The sequence below is a fragment of the Poromitra crassiceps genome (genome assembly GCF_964638095.1).
Source record: "Poromitra crassiceps genome assembly, chromosome: 2".
Taxonomy (NCBI): Eukaryota; Metazoa; Chordata; class Actinopteri; order Beryciformes; family Melamphaidae; genus Poromitra; species Poromitra crassiceps.
This window is the reverse complement of record NC_139624.1, coordinates 99,376,889-99,397,787: the sequence shown is the minus strand read 5'-3', so window position 1 is coordinate 99,397,787 and position 20,899 is coordinate 99,376,889. Positions and strand designations below refer to the sequence as shown.

The following is a 20,899-nucleotide window of genomic DNA, read 5'->3' as shown; positions in this document are numbered from 1 at the left end:
TACATGGACAGTGTATCCTACTCTTATGTGATACATGGACAGAGTATCCTACTCTTATGTGATGCATGGACAGTGTATCCTACTCTTATGTGATGCATGGACAGTGTATCCTACTCTTATGTGATACATGGACAGTGTATCCTACTCTTATGTGATACATGGACAGAGTATCCTACTCTTATGTGATGCATGGACAGTGTATCCTACTCTTATGTGATGCATGGACAGTGTATCCTACTCTTATGTGATGCATGGACAGTGTATCCTACTCTTATGTGATGCATGGACAGTGTATCCTACTCTTATGTGATGCATGGACAGTGTATCCTACTCTTATGTGATGCATGGACAGTGTATCCTACTCTTATGTGATACATGGACAGTGTATCCTACTCTTATGTGATGCATGGACACTGTATCCTACTCTTATGTGATGCATGGACAGTGTATCCTACTCTTATGTGATGCATGGACAGAGTATCCTACTCTTATGTGATGCATGGACAGTGTATCCACTCTTATGTGATGCATGGACAGTGTATCCTACTCTTATGTGATGCAGGGACAGTGTATCCTACTCTTATGTGATGCATGGACAGTGTATCCTACTCTTATGTGATGCATGGACAGTGTATCCTACTCTTATGTGATGCATGGACAGTGTATCCTACTCTTATGTGATGCATGGCATACCAGCATTTGAGATGGGGCCAGTGCAAACACAGAGGAACATTAAAAGAGTCAAAAATAGTCCTTTCCACTGCCACCACTATGAGTAACCTAAGAACCTGCGGTAAAACAAAATATTCTATTTGTAGCCCCACGACAGCAGGGCTTCTCTGGACGGTGTTGTCGGCTGTTCTTTCGGTCGCTCTGTTCACCACTTGATGGGTCTCGTGGGTGAAAGTGTGCCACAGGGAGTTAAGCAGACTACTCACTCAATCGGGAGAGCCAAGTTCGATTCCCGGCAGGACCGAGAATACAGTGCAGCGGGCTTTTTGGCTCTTATGGTGCATTGGGCTAACAAAGCAACACAGGGTAGTTATAGGCACATTATTGTTTATGCGGTGATTTAGAGAAACAAGTATTTGCCAATTTAAAAACAAAGTACAAATGCAATGCTACGACAGTCAGACATTATGAATTGGTGCACCGAGCCTGAACTGTCAGCGACCACCCGAACAACACTTTCCTGCTCTGTCAGCAACAATGACTGCGTTTACATGGACTTGAGTATCCCGGTTATGAGGCTTATCCTGGTTTTGATCATATTCGGGATATGGCGTTTACATGGAAGAGAGAGAAAGCAGGTTACTCATATCCCTGTATACATGATCAGTACTAGTATCCTGGTTACTGATCACTGCATGCTATTTGCGCAGGGGCCTGTGATCGTTACAATACAAACCGGGGTCATTATTATTATTTTTTTTTGCTTATATTGGGTGCGTGTGACGTGACGTCATTCACCTTTTTTGGGCAAAGACGTGGGATTCCCTTGGATACCGTCTTCATGGTGGAGTGTCCCTGTTTGCACGCAGCGCGCGGCTTTGGCTTTAATTTGAGTCGCAACACCTTCGTCCTGTAGTCTGTATACTACAGACTTGAATAGGGCAGCATTTTGATGCTTTCTCCTATCTAAGCTGCCAAGCATTTAATTATTTCATCACCGAAATACAAAACTCGGCAAAACTCTTTCCTCATCGCTTCAGAAGTGAGACTTTTAAGTCGAATTGCACTGACATTTGCGCGTGAGTATTTCCAGGTAAAACGATTATGTGCGGGACCTACAGCAGCGAGGTTAGAGAGGAAAATCTGACGGCGGTCTGATGAGGAAGTAATCGTGCGACACTTCTATACAAATGTTACTGGACGAAATTCTGATAGTGAAACGGGTCATTTTGCGCAAGCTGTGTTGTGTACGGTAGCCCCTCGCGTTGGAGGGTGTTCACGGTGTGTTTCGCGTTGTTTGGTCATGAAATGGAGGGGGGGGGGGGGGGGAATGCCTGCAAGTCTGCTGCCTTTCGGAGATGAACTGAACTGAAGCCGCGCCTGCGCAGGAAGTCTGCTGCGGTCAGAAAGCAGGATAAGGTGTATACATGCAGCAGTATCCCGGGTTCTTTCGGAGTACTCCACCTCGCATAACCGGCTTTCTCAAAACCGGGATAAGGGCTTATCCAGCTTTCTGAAACCGGGATATGATGTTTACATGCGCAAACACAAAAACTGGATACTCCAAAACCCCGACAGTAACCGGGATACTCAAGTCCATGTAAACGCAGTCAATGCTAGCCTGATATTCAAACTGCATCGTCAATAAACTCATTGCCTCTTCGTCTGAGATTGCGCTCACTTCAGAGCATTTCTATGAGGGGGCGGGCTTCGGTCTTCCCTAACCAATCGGCAGGGCAGCCGCAGCAGTCGTGCTAGTCACAAGCACAAACTAACGTAGCTAGCTAATGCTAGCCAGTTTCTCCACGTTAAGCAGCTAAAGTCGGCCGACTTTGTACTTGTCGTTTTAACGTAAGTCTTATCGTACACTGCAGTAACTAATAAGTCTTATCGTACACTGCAGTAACTAATAAGACGTTCACTGCAGTAACTAATAAGAAGTTTGTTAACACATTCACTGCCAGCCGTTTTTTTTTTACTGTAGGTATGTTCTGCCAGAGGGTTTTTTTGAGGATTCTGGCTCATCTTTCAAGACCCGAGGATTCTTTTCTGCTAAGATTTTGTGAACACACAATATCTCAAAATAACTAATAGAATGTGTGCTTTCTCTGTCTAAAAGAGTTAGTTTGTAGAGTTAGTAGTTATGTAAGCATTAGCAGTTGAATACAGCATGGTTTCAGCGTCAGAAAAATTATTCTGAGATAAACGGCTTTTTGTGAAATTCGATAGAACAGTCACTTTAACCATTCATTTTTGGCATCAGTAAGACGTCAGACATCTAAACAATAGTTTTGAACAGTAATTTCCTCCATAACAGCAGGAAACACCCCTCTACTTCAAACTCCTCCCTCCGTGTGTGTTCTTCTTGGCTGCAGCGGGCATGTCACAAGCTCGTTGCTGCTGCTGCTGTAACCTCGCGTCACCAGGCTCACTGCTTCTGCTGCTGCTGCCTGTCTGCTGGCGGCCGCTGTGCAAGTCTGGATCGGCTCGCTCGTTTCTTGTGGTTTGTGTTGAGAGCTTTGATGAAGCTTTTGCGATTCTGGTCTTTTTTATGCTGCGTGTTTCAAAGTGTGTTCCACCCGTAATCTATTATGCAAATTTGCAATCCCGCACCGCCAGCAATCAGCGCGAAAACGAAAGCGTTTTCGCCCAGCCATTTTCACGAGAATGGCTTCCTCACACTGCTTTTTGCTTGCCTTCCTCTAGTCTGGGAGAGCACTGTCGCCACTTAGTGGGTCGGTGGAATGGGTTGTACATGTTCGGTGGCTTCAATATTGATATAAGAGATGTAAAAGGGTTAGATGCACATCCCACGGTCAAAAAAAAAAAAATCATTTTTTTGACGTAAAAACACGTCATTGGCAGTCAACCGTTGGATTCTGTTTGACGTAAAAACACGTCATTGGCAGTGAACGTGTTAAAATGAAAAGTACAAAGTCGGCTGCTTAACGTGGAGAAGCTGGCTAGCATTAGCTAGCTACGTTACGTTGTGTAATCTTTATGCCTCTAAGATCACATGACGAGACGGAGAGCAGAATATCAGTAACTTTACTCTTTACTTTACGTCTGACCAGGAAGTTACATGTCCATCACATAAACCGGTCTGTGCGGCACAGAGTTGCGCGATCTTGACCTCAGTCAGATCGTCCAATTGCCACCCTTTGACATCGCCAATGCACGATGTCATCGCAAGCGCGCAACCCCACCGTGGGCAGACAGTGTGTGTTTGTGTGTGTGTCTGTCAGTGGATGCTGATGGCAACTTGCAGGTCGGATTTATATTATGTATAAAAACGTCACAAAACAAATATAGCAATTCTGACATTTCAGTCATCCAAATAAACAATCTGTCATTTATTTTATCATTGCATGTATACCATTTAATAAGACTACTATAAAAAATAAATGCACTTCTGGGGCAACATCACATAGCCACCAAGACCACCGTTAGCTTGTTAGCTGCTGTGACTTCATCTCAGAATCAGAATCCAGAATCTCTTACTGCAGTCAAACAATGTTAGCTACATAAGTGTAACCATTCAAGTGAATTTATGTCAAATTCATGGTAAACACGAACCCTCTTGCACGCAGAAACACACGCAGCTTTAACGTTATTTTAGTAGTGGGGAGTGAGCATTGATAAGAAGCGACAACTAGTCCATTGTTCCATTGCAACAGTGCACAAGAGACCGGCCATTTTGGAGCGCAACAAACCTCTCTGTGCTATTGTCCCATTGTTTTCCGCGCCAAAATGGCAACAGTGTTGTTGTAAACTGTCGCTTCTTTCATTCAAAACTCTTTGTTTAGTGTTCGACTATCCACACATCAGAACTGATCAGAATGCGATAAAACATACAAAAACACACGTCTCCAACCATAACTAGATGGTTCATCCTCTTCTTTGTGTACTAATGGGAAAAAACGAAAAACAACTTTTCTCACAACCTTTCACCTCAAATTGCGCGATTTCAACCTGTCGAGTTTGTAGTGAAAAAACCAGTCCGTGTCATATTTTATGTGATTATTTTGTGCTGCACCATTGATAAGCTGTAAAGAGATTTTATTTTGTTTACTTGGTTTAAAACCAATGCTGCACTAACTGAGTTGTCGTTGTGATAAAAGAGCCATACAAAGATTTCATATTGGTTGGTTAAAATAAAAAAAACTTAAGGGACAACTTGGATGCTTTTTTCCTTTCTTCTTCTTCTTAATGCAATTGCAGAAATATCGGCTCGGGACTCGGTATCGGCAGATACTCAAAATCACATGACTCTGAGGCAAAGAAATGTGATCGGAACATCCCTAAATTATCAACCAGGGCCAGTCCCTTCATCAGTGTCCAAAGATGCCTTCAGGGCTAATACATACATCTCCAATGTAGGGAGTGCACAACTTGGTAGTAAATCAAAAAAGAGTAACAGTGAAAATAAAGTTGGTGTGTACTCCATGACTTACATCAAAGTCCGCAGCGAACATGTCATCTGACTCTGTAAACATATCAGGGGCTGAGGGCTTCTTTGGGTTGGCTCCTGCAAGAAAGCAGAGCACAGGGTGAGTTTCTAGTCATCTGCCGTGTTGTAAAACAGAAGGTATGGAACGTGTTTGATTCACATACTCTGCAGAGATCAAAACATGCTTCAGGTGGCAGAGACACCCAGGCTTTGGATTACAAGCCAGCAACTGAATGAATACATAACAGAAAGGAACAAAATTAAAGTCCCTGCCTATCTGGCACCACACACGAGCAGCTGTCACACCAACCAAGCTGCTGCTTACCAACATCAGTTTTCTCCCAACTGCTATGAGAGAGAACAGTTGCAAACTTGGGCAGAGAGAGAGAGATTTGATTTGATCGGATGTATCTGCCCTATGAGTGAGGGGCTCCTGGAGGAGTGTAAGGTAGCATTCGGCCAGGCTCTACATTTCTATCACTATTTCTATCATTAGTTCAGGTGAAGTAGGCCTGAAAAATGCCAAATCCTTCAAATTTGCACAATATTAAAAAGGCCCCCCACATATAATTAACGTAAACTTAGAAATTTACATATCACAAGTGCTTAATTAATTGTTGTACTGTTTGCATCTCAACACAAACCCAACCTCTCACCACCACAAAACGAGACTAACCTAATTTACTAACCTAACAAGCATGGTTCATTCAGTTGGCCTTGTATGCCCCACAGACATGAGAGTAGAGACCAGGACATTACCGTCTTTCTCCTGGGCGATGAGGTTGTGCTTGGCTTTGATATTGGCCTCAAACGTGTTGAGGTTCTCGCGCTCGTACTCCTTGACGTCCGCGGCGACTCGCTCCAGGATGTCGTCGGGGGAGGGCGAGCGGCTGCGCGTGCTGCTCTGAGGGCTGCTAGGCTCCGATGCCATGTTGGAGTCATCGTTCCCGGCTTTGTATTTCTGCATGAGAGGCAGGAATAATGTGACCATAAGAATAGGTTAAACCAGGGGCACTCAATTCAAATCCAAAGAGGTCCAGTTCGAGAAAATGTCCTTAAGCAAAGGTCCGGAACATTGTAACGTAGCTTGCGTTATGATTCAGTGCCATTGAACTCAATGACTTAAGTAGCCTAATGGTACAATGTCTGTATACAACTGACTGTTAAATCAAGCCAACAAACCTCCGGCTCCACCTTTTCTCTTTAGAGAAGTGAACTATCTATTGGCTCATTTCCACCGCAGGTAGTAGCGCGATCCCGCTCCGCTCGACTCGATAAATTGTCTCATCCCACCGGTTTAAACTGTCCCAGCCCGGGTTGTATTGGAGTCGAGTCGTGCTACTTTTCGTACCTGCCTCGTCGGGGTTCTATTCTGTCAACCCGGTGACGTGAAAACATTGTAGACGACTGATTGGCCAGGCAGAATCGTGTTTACTCTATCTACTGACTGTCAATGCGCTGCATACCAGTTTAGTGGGCTTACATTCTCTTCTGATTTCCATCAGTCTTTGTGTTGCTGCCTTCGCCTTTGTGAAATAAAGTCGTGGCGGTGGTTTCAATTGTTTTCAGAGTGAAAAAAGTCAGCTGCTCAGCAAGCTCCTGTAGTTAGTTGAGCTGCAGCGCTCCGCTAGGCCGCAGCGGGTGTTTGGTGAAGCCGCGGTCTTGCCTGAGAGGCCGCGGGGTACAGGGCAGGCTTCACTCTGTTGCGCCTCTTCCGTCCGCGCGCAGCGCAGCGCGTGCCTGAGTTTGACTAACTACAAAGTGATATCCATTTTCCTGGCCGATTGTCACATTCGCCCATGTCCACTGTAGGTCATTTAGAGGCACCAGTATTTCATCAACAGTTTAAAAGTTCTGTGGATTGATTTAATTGTAACGTTATGTCTACTTTGGCTATAAGCGAAGGACAGATATGCGGGGGCGGGGGTGGGTGGGGGCAGATGATCCGCGGTGGAAGCAAAACGTCCATCGAGCCGAGACGATTAGAGCCGAGTGGGGACGAGCTGTGCAGGGCTGTTAAATGTGGTGGAATTGAGCCATATCTATCTATCTATCTATCTATCTATCTATCCATCCATCCATATATCTATCTATCTATCTATCTATCTATCTATCCGTCTGCCCCCTCTGTCTGTCTGTCTGTCGAGCGTTCCCAATGCAAACTTATCATGCCGTTGGGCAGTGAATGTGTGAGTGTGCGCTTGTGTGTGTGTGTGTGTGTACGTGTGTTTGCTCATGTGTGGCGCTTCCATAGACAGGTCAGGATCGCATCGCACTTCAACCGAGACATACTGGTTTTGGTTTTGAACTGCCCGTAAGAACAATGAATGGACATGTAAGAGTGGTTTGTTTTGACCACGCCATGTGAAATTACTTCTATGTCTCGCATCCTCTCCGTCCGTGTGTCACTCTCACAGCAGCACTAGGAAACGACAGGGAGAAACGATTCGCTTATTTGATTGGCCGAGTAGCATCACGTGCAATGATTTACAGCGCATTCATTGGTCTGTGAGCTTTCTGCCAGATAAACCAGTATTACCGTAAAGACTAGAAAAGCATGTGCCGGTTAAAATAGAAACGCTCCGTGAAAATGACAATTCTCAATGATTTGTAGGTTATAGGGCTCGGTCCGGATAGGACAGCGTCTCGGTCCGGATGCGGACCGGAGTCCGGACTTTGAGGATCGCCGCGTTAAACGTAAATAAAATAATAAACCAAGTCTAGGGCTGGGCGGTAAACAGGCGCGGACTGCATAATCGGGCACGTCGGGCAAATGCCCGGTGGCCTGGCCTGCAAAAAAAAAAAATTTTTTTTGCCCCCAGTCAGGCCACTCACTGAACAGCACGCCAGGCGCCGCCTACTGGTTTACTAGTGGTTTTATTACTTTATTCAGGGTTAAAGTGGGTGCATCTCATTGTAAAATTGGACTCGGCGCAAATTGGACTTCAAACGGCCCAAATCTGGCTTCAAACGGCCCAAATTGGGCTTCAAACGGCCCAAATTGGGCTTCAAATGGCCCAAATTTTTCGCCGCCGCCCTTCGGACGCCGGCACGCACGTCGGCCTGTATCGGCCTGGCCTGCTTGGTATCGAATGACCGGCCTGAATTAGAATCCCAGTCCGCCCCTGGCGGTAGATGTACCAAAACACAAAGGACAACTCTTTTGCCGATCTTATTTTCCACATCGGTATGCTCAGTAAATGGATTCCTCCAGTGCAGTCCAGAGTGTGTTCCTTCAATAGAGTACCGCAGGGATGACGTATTTTTGTAGGCTTACCCAGAAGTCCCTGCACTTCCTGGTTCTTACGTGTAAAAGTCAATGGGATTTTTGTATGGGAATTTCAGTTAAATGCATGTAATAGGGTCTGTGGTTAACAAATGTTTATGAAACAGCAAGGTTTGTGTTCAGCAAGACAATCTTCACAAATGAGGACCACTTTTATGACTTTTGAAAATCACAATAAAAAAACACATTTACTCTTCGAAAATCATAAAAGTGGTCATCATTTGTGAAGATTATCTTGCTGAACACAAACTTTGCTGTTTCATAAACTTTTGTTAACCACAGACCTTATATCAATGTTTGTCTGTCTGATTCAATTGTTGTCCCACTGATGTCATAGGCATTGTGACATTACTGATGATGCCATAGACATTGTGACATCATCAGTGACGTCATTATTGATAAAATAATCTTGTGACATCACTGATGATGTAATAGGCATTGTGACATCATCAGTGATGTCATAAATGGCATTGTGACATTAACAGTGATGTCATAAATCATCTTATAGACCGCCATAAGTGCAGGCGAGGCCATGCAGCAGCTGAGGTGCGGGCAAAGCCGCACAGTGGCCGAGCTGAGTGCGGCAAGCCTGCGCAGTGGGCGAGCCTAGGGTGTGATACCCTAGTTTAACCAAAATCCCCATACAGAAATCCCATTGACTTTTACACGTAACATCTGCTAACATCCAGGTCTTCCAGACTCATTCCTGTGGTACAATATTTAAAGCTACTTCATTACAAACTGAATGCTTCAGTCCCATACAGCAAAGCTCCACCAGGCATGCTCCACTTTTTACCTGTTCCACCGACGATGATGTGCTGTATCATTTGGCCATGACGGAAAATGACTTTAACCGCAACAACAAAAACTTTTAATGATTTTGTAATGTTTTTGTAATCAATATGTAATTAGCACATTTGTGATCCTACAAATCCTACAGTAGATTAGATCTACCTAAATCTAAGTTTATTACTTTAAATCTTTGTTTCAGTTGGGTGGCCATTTAAGTCCTCTATTCACCTTATGTAGCCATGCCCATTTGACCCGGTTGTGTGGTCGTGTGATGACTTCCGGCAAAAAAGAAGAAGAAAAAAAATGGCTGGCTGCTCCAATATCCTCTAACTCTGAATTAACTAATAATTTATCCAATTGTATGTAACATACCAAATAAAAGCAAACGGCAATGTCTAAGAATGCAACGCCATGTAACTGGCTCGTTAAGTCTCGCATTCCAGGGAATTACGTTAACGTCTGCGGGTCTTATTGACGACGTTAGTGGCTCGAGCGCAACTCGGAGGAGAGAAAACAATCTGAAGCTTTTTTTGTTGGAGTCCAGGTATGTTTTACAAGAAAATGCTCGTCATTGTCGACGATAACGTTATCTGACCTGGCTAACAGTGGATACTCTGCTTGCTTGCTGTGTACCGAGCTCAAAGTAGTAGGCTACGTTCTTTATTTTACCCCCTGCACTGTCCGCTACAAAAACAACTCTCTTCCTCGACATTCTTTTATATTTGGCGCCGTGACTGCCGGAAGTGTTAACACAACCCGGAAGAATTTGGCCCACCCCCGTGTCTCAACATAAGGTGAATAGAAATGTCAACATGTAAATTAAAAGTACTCTAGCTTCCTCCTCCTAGTTTTTCTTTTTATTGTAAATGCAGATGCGTATAGGCCTAATAGGCAAAATGAACACTCAAATTGCCCAGCCTTATTATAGCCATGTATTTTTATTTTTGAAACCATAGCAAAGAACACTATATAAATAACATAAATATTGCAAGGTTTGATAATATATTTAATAAATAATCAGTTTATTTTCAATGCTGATACTGATGTGAAAGGACAAATACAAAAACAGCACATCTGAATAAACATAGGTGTGAACAGACCTGGACAATGGCCAGGCGTTGCTGGCGGCGCTGTTCGATGAGGGCCTCTTCATCTATCTCCTCACCATCAAAGTCCTCCAACCTACACACACACACACACACACACACACACACACACACACACACACACTTCTTGTTAGATGTTAGTTTAATTTTGCATAGACCCGAAGCTGCCCGAGGCAGCCGGGAGGAGACTAGACGGATTATGATATTATGAGGATATGAACCACAAAATGGAAGAAAATCAGTAAAATTTTTACTCACACTTCTTCCCCTGAGGACTCCTTGTCGACCTTCATGCCCTCTGAAAGACTGCCCTTGAACTTGTCCTCGTCTCTGCTGCGTCTCCTTCTCCTGCCTCGATCCCGGGACATTGAGCGTCGGTACTGTCTGAGTCTACCATATCTGTCCCGCTCATCAGACCTGCAGGACAAAGATGTCAAGAGTTGACAATGTCTTGTCAAAATAAGAGTGGATACTGCTAGATGCAAGCAGGCCCCAAGAGAGGAATGTTAACGATGGTCCTTCACACAGAAATGAATTGCTGACAGGTACTGGACTAAAAGGTACCGGACTAAAAATAAAAACGTGTTTTCCTTTGAGCGGACAAATTGCATTGCTGTAACACAGCGATATCCTCTGCGAGCAGCACAGCCTAATGATAGTTGAGTGAGACGTGAGCTGCCCTCACCTGTGTCTCAGTGGAGACCTGCTCCGCCTGCGGGGGAGAGAGCGGGAGCTCACCTGTGTCTCAGTGGAGACCTGCCCTCACCTGTGTCTCAGTGGAGACCTGCCCTCACCTGTGTCTCAGACGTGAGCTGCCCTCACCTGTGTCTCAGTGGAGACCTGCCCTCACCTGTGTCTCAGTGGAGACCTGCCCTCACCTGTGTCTCAGTGGAGACCTGCTCCGCCTGCGGGGGGGAGAGCGGGAGCTCACCTGTGTCTCAGTGGAGACCTGCTCTCACCTGTGTCTCAGTGGAGACCTGCCCTCACCTGTGTCTCAGTGGAGACCTGCTCTCACCTGTGTCTCAGTGGAGACCTGCCCTCACCTGTGTCTCAGTGGAGACCTGCTCTCACCTGTGTCTCAGTGGAGACCTGCCCTCACCTGTGTCTCAGTGGAGACCTGCTCTCACCTGTGTCTCAGTGGAGACCTGCTCTGCCTGCGGGGGGGGAGAGCGGGAGCTCACCTGTGTCTCAGTGGAGACCTGCCCTCACCTGTGTCTCAGTGGAGACCTGCCCTCACCTGTGTCTCAGTGGAGACCTGCCCTCACCTGTGTCTCAGACGTGAGCTGCCCTCACCTGTGTCTCAGTGGAGACCTGCCCTCACCTGTGTCTCAGACGTGAGCTGCCCTCACCTGTGTCTCAGTGGAGACCTGCTCCGCCTGCGGGGGGGAGAGCGGGAGCTCACCTGTGTCTCAGTGGAGACCTGCTCCGCCTGCGGGGGGGAGAGCGGGAGCTCACCTGTGTCTCAGTGGAGACCTGCCCTCACCTGTGTCTCAGTGGAGACCTGCCCTCACCTGTGTCTCAGTGGAGACCTGCTCTCACCTGTGTCTCAGTGGAGACCTGCCCTCACCTGTGTCTCAGTGGAGACCTGCTCTCACCTGTGTCTCAGTGGAGACCTGCCCTCACCTGTGTCTCAGTGGAGACCTGCTCCGCCTGCGGGGGGGGAGAGCGGGAGCTCACCTGTGTCTCAGTGGAGACCTGCTCCGCCTGCGGGGGGGGAGAGCGGGAGCTCACCTGTGTCTCAGTGGAGACCTGCTCCGCCTGCGGGGGGGGGGGGGGGGAGAGCGGGAGCTCACCTGTGTCTCAGTGGAGACCTGCTCCGCCTGCGGGGGGGAGAGCGGGAGCTCACCTGTGTCTCAGTGGAGACCTGCTCTCACCTGTGTCTCAGTGGAGACCTGCCCTCACCTGTGTCTCAGTGGAGACCTGCTCTCACCTGTGTCTCAGTGGAGACCTGCCCTCACCTGTGTCTCAGTGGAGACCTGCTCTCACCTGTGTCTCAGTGGAGACCTGCTCTGCCTGCGGGGGGGGAGAGCGGGAGCTCACCTGTGTCTCAGTGGAGACCTGCCCTCACCTGTGTCTCAGTGGAGACCTGCCCTCACCTGTGTCTCAGACGTGAGCTGCCCTCACCTGTGTCTCAGTGGAGACCTGCCCTCACCTGTGTCTCAGACGTGAGCTGCCCTCACCTGTGTCTCAGTGGAGACCTGCTCCGCCTGCGGGGGGGAGAGCGGGAGCTCACCTGTGTCTCAGTGGAGACCTGCTCCGCCTGCGGGGGGGAGAGCGGGAGCTCACCTGTGTCTCAGTGGAGACCTGCTCTCACCTGTGTCTCAGTGGAGACCTGCCCTCACCTGTGTCTCAGTGGAGACCTGCCCTCACCTGTGTCTCAGTGGAGACCTGCTCTCACCTGTGTCTCAGTGGAGACCTGCCCTCACCTGTGTCTCAGTGGAGACCTGCCCTCACCTGTGTCTCAGTGGAGACCTGCTCCGCCTGCGGGGGGGGAGAGCGGGAGCTCACCTGTGTCTCAGTGGAGACCTGCTCCGCCTGCGGGGGGGGGGGGGGGGAGAGCGGGAGCTCACCTGTGTCTCAGTGGAGACCTGCTCCGCCTGCGGGGGGGAGAGCGGGAGCGTCGTCGTGGTGACAGGGGGGACCTCCGTCTTAGAGGTGAGCGACTCATCCTCCGGCGAGGGGCCAATCTGGGGCTGTTTTCCCGTGATCGGTCTCTGCCTGGACCCATATCTGGCCGCAGGCGCTTCCTACAAGGACACCAGAGGAGACGAGACAGAGGCTGAAGGAGACATTCTACATGGATTACATGTGAACACTCATTAACACAGTGAAATTATCATCTGCATTGCAGAACTTTTAAATGAGTTGCACGCCCAATTTGCCCACACCATACAAATAAGGCTAATGCATATCGGCCCTTCAAGTGATGGAATCAATGAAAATACTTTTTCAATTAACAGGGCTTATTGGCACTGCAAGGAAATTCCCCAACAACTGTGTGAGAAGTTATGAAAAGTCAAAACAACTCATTCACCAACCTCAGTGGTGACTCTTGCCTGTCAGCATCCCTCCTCCTGAGGTCTGGTGAGCGGCTGCGTGGCCTCCTGGGAGGAGACCTTGTTCTGGAGGGAGAATGGCTCTGCTTCGACGCCCTGTCTGGGGCACTGGCAGAGGGCTGGGCATCTTTGTGGCGGGGCGAAGCACTGCGTTTCCTTGAGGGGCTGTGACTGTGAGGCCCTCGTCGATGTGGGGAGCGGTTCTCCTTGCCGGATGACGCGTCCTTGGATGGGGACTTGGTCGGCCGTTTGTCCCGGTCAGCATCTGATCGACCTGGCCGTTCCCGCCCAGGTGATCTGGACCTGCGACTTGCCCTTTCCTGGTTTGGTCTGTCATCAGGCTGTGGAGAGGGACGTTTCTCAGACCGGCTACCTCTCTGCTCTGCTCTCCTGCTGGAAGGTGAGGGGGACTTCCTGGTTCTCTCTTTGGACCTATCAGCGCTGCCCGAACGCTTTCTGTCTTTTGACCTGCTCCTGCCTCCTCTGTCTTTAACAGTTGCATCTTTGCTGCTTTTGGTCATCTTATAATCCTGCTTAGACTCCTTGGCTGGCCTGTCCTTAGACTTACTCCGACTGTGACGCTTGGAGCTAGATTTACTGACCTCTGTTGTTGAGTCGCGCCTGGATTTGCCACTTTTTCCTGCCCTAGGAGATATAGGTTTACCTGAGCTGCTCCTTTGGCGCTGCTCTCCATTTCTGACCCGAGCATCTCCATCTTCTTCTGATCCAGAGTTATAACCCTGAAGGATCAAGCCCATGCCTGACTGAACCTTGCCCTCCATCAACTGGCTGTCCAGCTCAGCTTTGATCATGGCTCTCTGCTTCTCTAAATCCTCCAGCAAGGCCCTGTCGTCCAGGCTGGGATTTCCAGAGGAGGGAGAAGACTCAGTCTTTCTGTGGCTGGAGGTATCAAAGATGGCAGCGGCAGAGGGAGAGGAGGCCTCCTTGCGCTTGTGTTTCCTGTGTTTATGTCGATGCTTGCGTTTGCGATCCTTGTCCTCATCAGAGGCATGCTTGTGTTTTTTGTGCTTACTCCGGTGCTTGTGTTTCTTCCTCTTGTGTTTGCCTCCACTGACATGATGTTTTGACCCCTCTTCTGTCTTCTCGCCATTAGTTTCTGCCTCCTCCTACGGTGGTAACAACATAACAGTGTGACAGTCAATTCTGGCATCAGATCATGCCATGCAATTAACGTTTTGAATAATATAATTTCATTAATTTTCTTCAAATTTACAATTCTACTTTCCCCAAAACTTCCACTTGCCTCCAAAATAAAAAATAATATCTCTCTACTTTCCAAACTGTGACTTAGTGGAACAATTACTTTACTTTCTTGCATTATTTGTCTATGCCATCATAAAAGTTTAGAGTTGTAAACAGGGCCTAAAATTAACACCCACCAAGCGCCATTGGCGAGTAGATTTTATGTTTGGCGAGTGACTCTGAGGTTTATCCCCCCACGTGGCGAGTGACAAAATAGTCATGTAAAACAATTAAAACTGCTGCGTTTTGGTGTAACGACAGTCGGTTTTTGGCAGTTCTCCTTTCGCGGCTTTTTCGGCCTCATTTTCGGCATTGTTTACAGATGTCACAACCACTTCTCCACTTGCCATCTGCATTGCAGTCCCAAAATAGTCATCATGTAAAATTGTTTACCATACATGATGGCGCACCCTCTTTAACAAAACGTGTTTGTTTCTATTAAGCCTGTGTATCTTCACTGGCCTCACGATTCGATTGCGATTCATCTGTCAACGATTCGATTCGACGATGCATCTCGATACAGCTCCAACAGTATTGCAGCTCCAAGTATCAAATCCAGTGTTTCCCCACAGGATTTTGAGTATTTGTGGTGGGGGACCGCAGACCCCCTAGTGGGGTGCGGGGGCATGGTCCCCCGCGAGATTTTTTAAAAACATTTTAAAGTAAAATGCATGAATTTGGTGTACTTTGAGAAAGCTTAAGAGCAAAATTAAAAGGCTAGATCTATGAAGAACATGTCATCATTACTGTGCTGTGGGTTTACAATGACAAACTAAATTTCTCCCTATAGGTCAGGGATACTCAACTTGCTTTGCCACTTTTGTGAAATGATAGAAGGCGAGGGGCCAGTTAATAAACAAACAATATACATTTTTCTGTAGCGGATTGTAGGTTTTTGGGGTGTCAGCCGGAGTTTAGGTTGACAACGCACACCCGATAGTTAGTTAGGTTAAGTTAGTTATACATAAGTGCCTGGGTAGCGAGCAGATGGTGGTATTTGACAATTTAGCAGCTAAATCATAGATTATTGAAAGATATTCCATATTCCAGAATGAAATGCTATAACAGAAGTATTGGCCAGAATGACATGAATTGGACACTTATTCAGCGGGTATCTTGCATGTTGCGTTCAGGTGCACGTTTTTTTTTTTTTTTTGGTCAACATCTTTTTGTGGCGGTCAAAATCCTTACAAATTCCTTTATGTATGGGAAACACTGAAATCTTAAATTTTCTGTACTATTACTGCACATTTGCTTTAAAGTGCTTTAAAATCTGAGTGTCAACAGAAATTTAAACATAAACGATTCAATGATTCATCTGTCAACGAGTCGATTCAATTCACACGTCCGCATTGCGATGCATGGATTATACGATTCATTTTGACACCCCTAGTTTCTATGCGGCTCTGAGGAAGGCAAATATAACGTTAGATGTGGAGCTAGGGGTGTCATGGTACATGTATTCGTCCCGTGAGTTCACGGTACGGGCATCACGGTACGGCAGTGTACGGTACGTGGAGATCCACGACAAATACGCCTAATCCAGAAGGTGGCAGTAAAGCACCTAAACGAACGCTGTTTGAAACACCATTAAACGCCACAGAAGAAGACACGCGAAAACAACACGAGAAAGCCGTCCATTTTGTCAGTCACTTTAACTAACGCTATGGTGAGAAGCGAGGCATGCGAGATGCAAGAGCTTGAGGAGCCGCCACCTTCTTTTAAATCAGCGGTGTGGGAGAGTTTTGGCTTCCCAGTCGACTACAACAGCGATGGAGTGCGAAAGATTGAGCGAACAAAGACGGTGTGTCGGCGTTGTTCGGCAGTTGAGACACGGTAAAGAAAACGGGACAACAACTGCTTCTCCCTGCTGCTTTTAACCATCCTCTGAATGACAACACAGACCGACACAAGAAGATTACAGAGGCGATTGGCGTCTACATTTCCATGGATATGCGCCCATATGCAGTGGTAGAGCAAGCCGGCTTCAGGCATTTATTAAACGTCCTCGAGCCTCGTTACAAGGTCCCATGCCGTGCACACATGAGCGGAACCGTGGTCCCACGTCTGTACAAGCGCACACGAGCAGTGATTGAGCACGGCCTGTCCACTGCACCCGCCGTTGCATTAACAACTGATGGATGGACGTCCTGTGCTACTGAAAGCTACCTCACCGTCACCGCACACGACATCGACAGTGAGTGGGAAATGAAGAATCCTGTTCTTCTAACGAGACCTGTGTATGAACAGCACACTAGCGCCCACCTAGCTGAGAAGCTACAAGAGGCAGTAGCAGAGTGGAAACTTTTTGTATTTTTTTATAACTAAATGCTTTTCAGCCTTGTAGCTGATTGTGACATTGTGACCGAGCCAGAAAAATACAACCTAATGCAAGAGAGTATGTTCACTGTGTGTACCGTTTACTGCTTTAAACAGGGCCATGCTGTACCAGTTTGTGACACTAGGTGGAGCACTAGTACTGCCTGTTCAAAATGAATGCCCAAGGTTCAATACAAAATGAAAATTATTTTTTGTTGTTGCTTTTTCCGCCGTTGTACCGTACCGTATTCGTACTGAACCGTGACCGCAAAACCGAGGTACGTACCGTGGCGTATGTGTACCATGACACCCCTATGTGGAGCGCCAGCTGCTATCCATAGAATGCTGATGCAGGTCGCTACTTGTAGCTCAGCTGACACTGACAGGAGTCAGACACACACATGCGTTTCACGAACACAGCAATGTTGATTGCAACGTTGTGTTTAGAACACGTTATCACAACAAAACAGCATGTGGGAGGACCACCGAGTAGCTTTACAGCTGTGTAATAATATCAGCAGCCATGTCAAGAGACTGCAGGTTAGCTAGCAACAGACAGGAAGTTAGGCCAGTGTAAGGTAGGAATGGGACAGGAAGATGGGCCGTTCTGCCTTCAGAGTAAAAGCATAAATTGTGTCACTTCTGAGAGAAAACAAATATTTTTTGAGCTGTGCTTGGCAACAAATGGATAGAGAAGTATAATCTAGCTATCTATATAGATCGCAACAGCAGAATTAGCTGTTTGGCATTGGCAGAGCAGATTTGGCAAATTTTTCATGAGCGCAACCCACATACTCAGCTGTGTTGCTCATTCCACAAATGCATGTTCCTTACAAATGGGGCACCATTTAAAAGGGAAATAAACAGGCTTTCCAACAGTATAAAATGTACCAAACACTTGGTGAACTTTTTGTTCTATGTTTTTATATAAAATTTAGTATGTGGGCGATATTTACAGGGTTCATACACATTTTGACCAATGGATTTCCATGACTTTTCCATGACTTAAACCAAATTTTCATGACGAAACATTTTGTAAAGTCTCGGTGTATACATAAAAAAGTCAGTGAGTAAAAATATTCTATGTAATGTAACTACTAACAGATGACAATTGAAAAACTAACATGGTCATTTAGTACTAAAACACGTTACTAGCCCCAACACTGACGACAACAAAGATCTTGAGTAGGGCTGGAGGATATGGACCAAAAATCATAGCTCAGTATTTTTTGGCTGAATGGCGAAAGATGATATATCTCGGTATTTTCTACAAAGTGGGCTAGATTTTCAATTGTAAATTGGGCCGGGCGATATGGACTCTTACAAAATATATTTACACAATGTGATTTTTGATTTAAAAAAATCATCAGTGAATAATGATATAATGAATAACGTTAAGTGGGTAAAGGCAAATAATAGAACAGCTAGAACAGTCTGGTACGCTCAGAAAATGACTTCTTTACTGCAGCCTTTAAAACCAGGAAAAGATGACTATGCAGTATCACAATATTACCATAACAAAATCTAAGACGAGATCTAGGTCTCTAGTCACAGGCCAGCCAGGTTTCCAAAACCTTGTTGGATTTTATTTTTTTCCAAAACTTTTCCATGACCTGGAAATTGAATTTAAATTTCCATGATTTTCCAGACTTTTCCATGACCGTACAAACCCTGTATTTATGTTTGTTTGTATGTTTCAATTCTGTGTCCGGCCACAGCTACGCCGTTTCAAGTGCGATCGGGCTGAAACTTTCAGGGGGTGTAAGGGGCACCAGTGCGGGTGAGCTGACAGAACCTAATTTTTTAATTAGGCAAATTAGCTAATAATATGATGTCGGTGATGTCATCAGTGATGATGTCAAAAGTGACATCATTGCACATTCAAAAAACAAAAAATATATAGATTTCTCTGCGGTATCGTGATACTATGGATTTTTTCCATCTACCCGCCACTTGGCCGGTGACTCAAAAAGTTAATTTTGGGCCCTGGTTGTAAATAAGGTAGCATACCGACTGGCCTAATACAAATTCTAGCCTAGTCCTACATAATGTGCTTCAGAATATATGGTTATCTCAATATAAGCCTGTCTGCAATACGATTATTGGATCTGAAGACAGTTGCAGCTGACTAATAAATGACATATTGATAGCTCGGTTTCAATCCCTCACGTGAACACAACTTCAATCACAATCACGGGAAATGCCAAACCTACCATTGAGTTAAAATACGATGAGGGCAAATAAAGTATTATGCCTCAACGTTGTTAGGACAACACGCTCAGAATCGTGACATCATTCCACTATCCACAATCATCCAATTATGTGAAAAGATATGTAACTAAGCCATACATGTGCGCAGCCTTACCTCTTCCTCCTCCTCAGACATATCTCCACTATCTTCATTTGCACTTCTCTCATGGCTTTCCAATTCCTGTCTCCTGTGCAGGGAAAGCCAAACTAACATTAGTCGCAAAACAACTGTTTGGGTCTGAGCAGGCATTGGTGTACAGAGTTTGAGAATCGCATGCACCTTGGTCACTTAAACAGAACAGCAAACTTAGCACCAGTAACAGTTACCTGTGAAACGTCATTCAGATCAATGCACGAGCTAACCTAGCTAACGTTACGCTAAGCTAGATGTTAGGGGGCAGATGCTTATGTAATGGGCTGAATTAAGCTAGCGCTTGGTGTAGCTGGTTGCTGTTACGGATGTATCATTTGCCAATTAACTGTTAGCTATGGTGATTTAACGCTACTTAGCTGGTAGAGCCCTGCTTCGCTGAGCATGACCGCCAAGCTCTCGTTAGCTAGGACTTGCTAACATTAGCTAGCAAGCTGAAACCGTAGCTTCGACTGTGCTAACACTAACGTTGTCAGGGCAATAACGTTACGTATCTAACCTACTACAGAACAATGGTATTAAATTATATGTGATGGTTATATACGTACACCTTATGGAATAAAACATACGGCAGTGAAGGTGAATTGCACTTTTGTATACTGTATGCTTAATGAAAACAAAATTATATATAGCCTAGCGAACATTAGCTAGCGTTAGTTGGCTAGAACGTTAACTAAGCTAGATAACGTTAGCTTAGCTGACGTTGGGTAGCTAACCTAGCTAGCCCCGGCAACAATAGCGTGCTAGTTTGTTAGCCTCCGCGATTCTAACTTACAGACTCGCTCCCGATCAAATTCGAATGGAAAATATGGCAACTCCTTATTAACACTCAAGTTTAACCTGAAGTTTAAAACGCCTTACACGTGTTCGTTGCCATTATTCATTCTTGTGGACGCGATATCCATCTCAACGTCGGCCATTTTCCTCAGTTGAGGGGCCTTCTTCTTCGAATATTTTGACTACACAAACACAACCGCATCAAACGAATAGCCTGCTCCCTGCTGTATTGGCGGCGCAGCACCGTTTGGACATTGAATTTCATAGTTTGTCCACCAGGGTCTATGTTTGTCTCCTTTAGTGAACACCGTGCACCGTGTCTCCTCCAGTCCTCTCCCAGAGCAGTGGTTCTCAACATGGGGGGAGACCACCAGGGGTCTTTGAGGAGGTACCAGAATCCCCAGCAAATTGATGAATTGTCAGTAGGCCTATCTCATTTTACCACTATCATATTTTCTCTGTTATCTCTACTAGCCTACATAGGCCTATATTCTGGACAAAATCATATATAGCTCAGATTTGGGTCTGAGAGACAAAATCTCATCAAATGGGGGTCTGTGCTACTCAACTTGCGGCCCGGGGGCCAGATGCGGCCCACGACAGGGTGCAGAGTGCCCCCCCCCAACCATTTTCTAATAATTTCACATTCGTTTTCATTGTGAATTAGAATCTAATTCACACAGGGGCGAATTTTCCACTGGGGACAGGGGGGCATGTCCCCCCCACTTTTCAAAACCTTGATTCTGTCCCCCCCACTTTTTAAACTGAACAAATCAT

General features: G+C 46.2%; 1 protein-coding gene across 2 annotated transcripts in view; it reads right to left on the bottom strand.

Moving 5' to 3' along the window:
- Positions 1-20,268, bottom strand: part of prpf4bb (pre-mRNA processing factor 4Bb) — a gene marked incomplete at its 5' end in the record, with an annotated part of 31,840 nt that extends 11,572 nt beyond the window's left edge. The window contains 8 exons of one of the 2 annotated variants that reach the window (XM_083654470.1): positions 5,127-5,200; positions 5,882-6,083; positions 10,301-10,382; positions 10,565-10,723; positions 12,877-13,053; positions 13,345-14,489; positions 19,310-19,382; positions 20,207-20,268. In XM_083654470.1, coding sequence (XP_083510596.1) covers positions 5,127-5,200; positions 5,882-6,083; positions 10,301-10,382; positions 10,565-10,723; positions 12,877-13,053; positions 13,345-14,489; positions 19,310-19,382; positions 20,207-20,265 — 1,971 coding nt within the window. The remainder of the gene's footprint in view (positions 1-5,126; positions 5,201-5,881; positions 6,084-10,300; positions 10,383-10,564; positions 10,724-12,876; positions 13,054-13,344; positions 14,490-19,309; positions 19,383-20,206) is intronic. The other variant, XM_083654469.1, reaches the window with a different exon arrangement.
- Between the last annotated feature and the right edge of the window lie 631 nt (positions 20,269-20,899).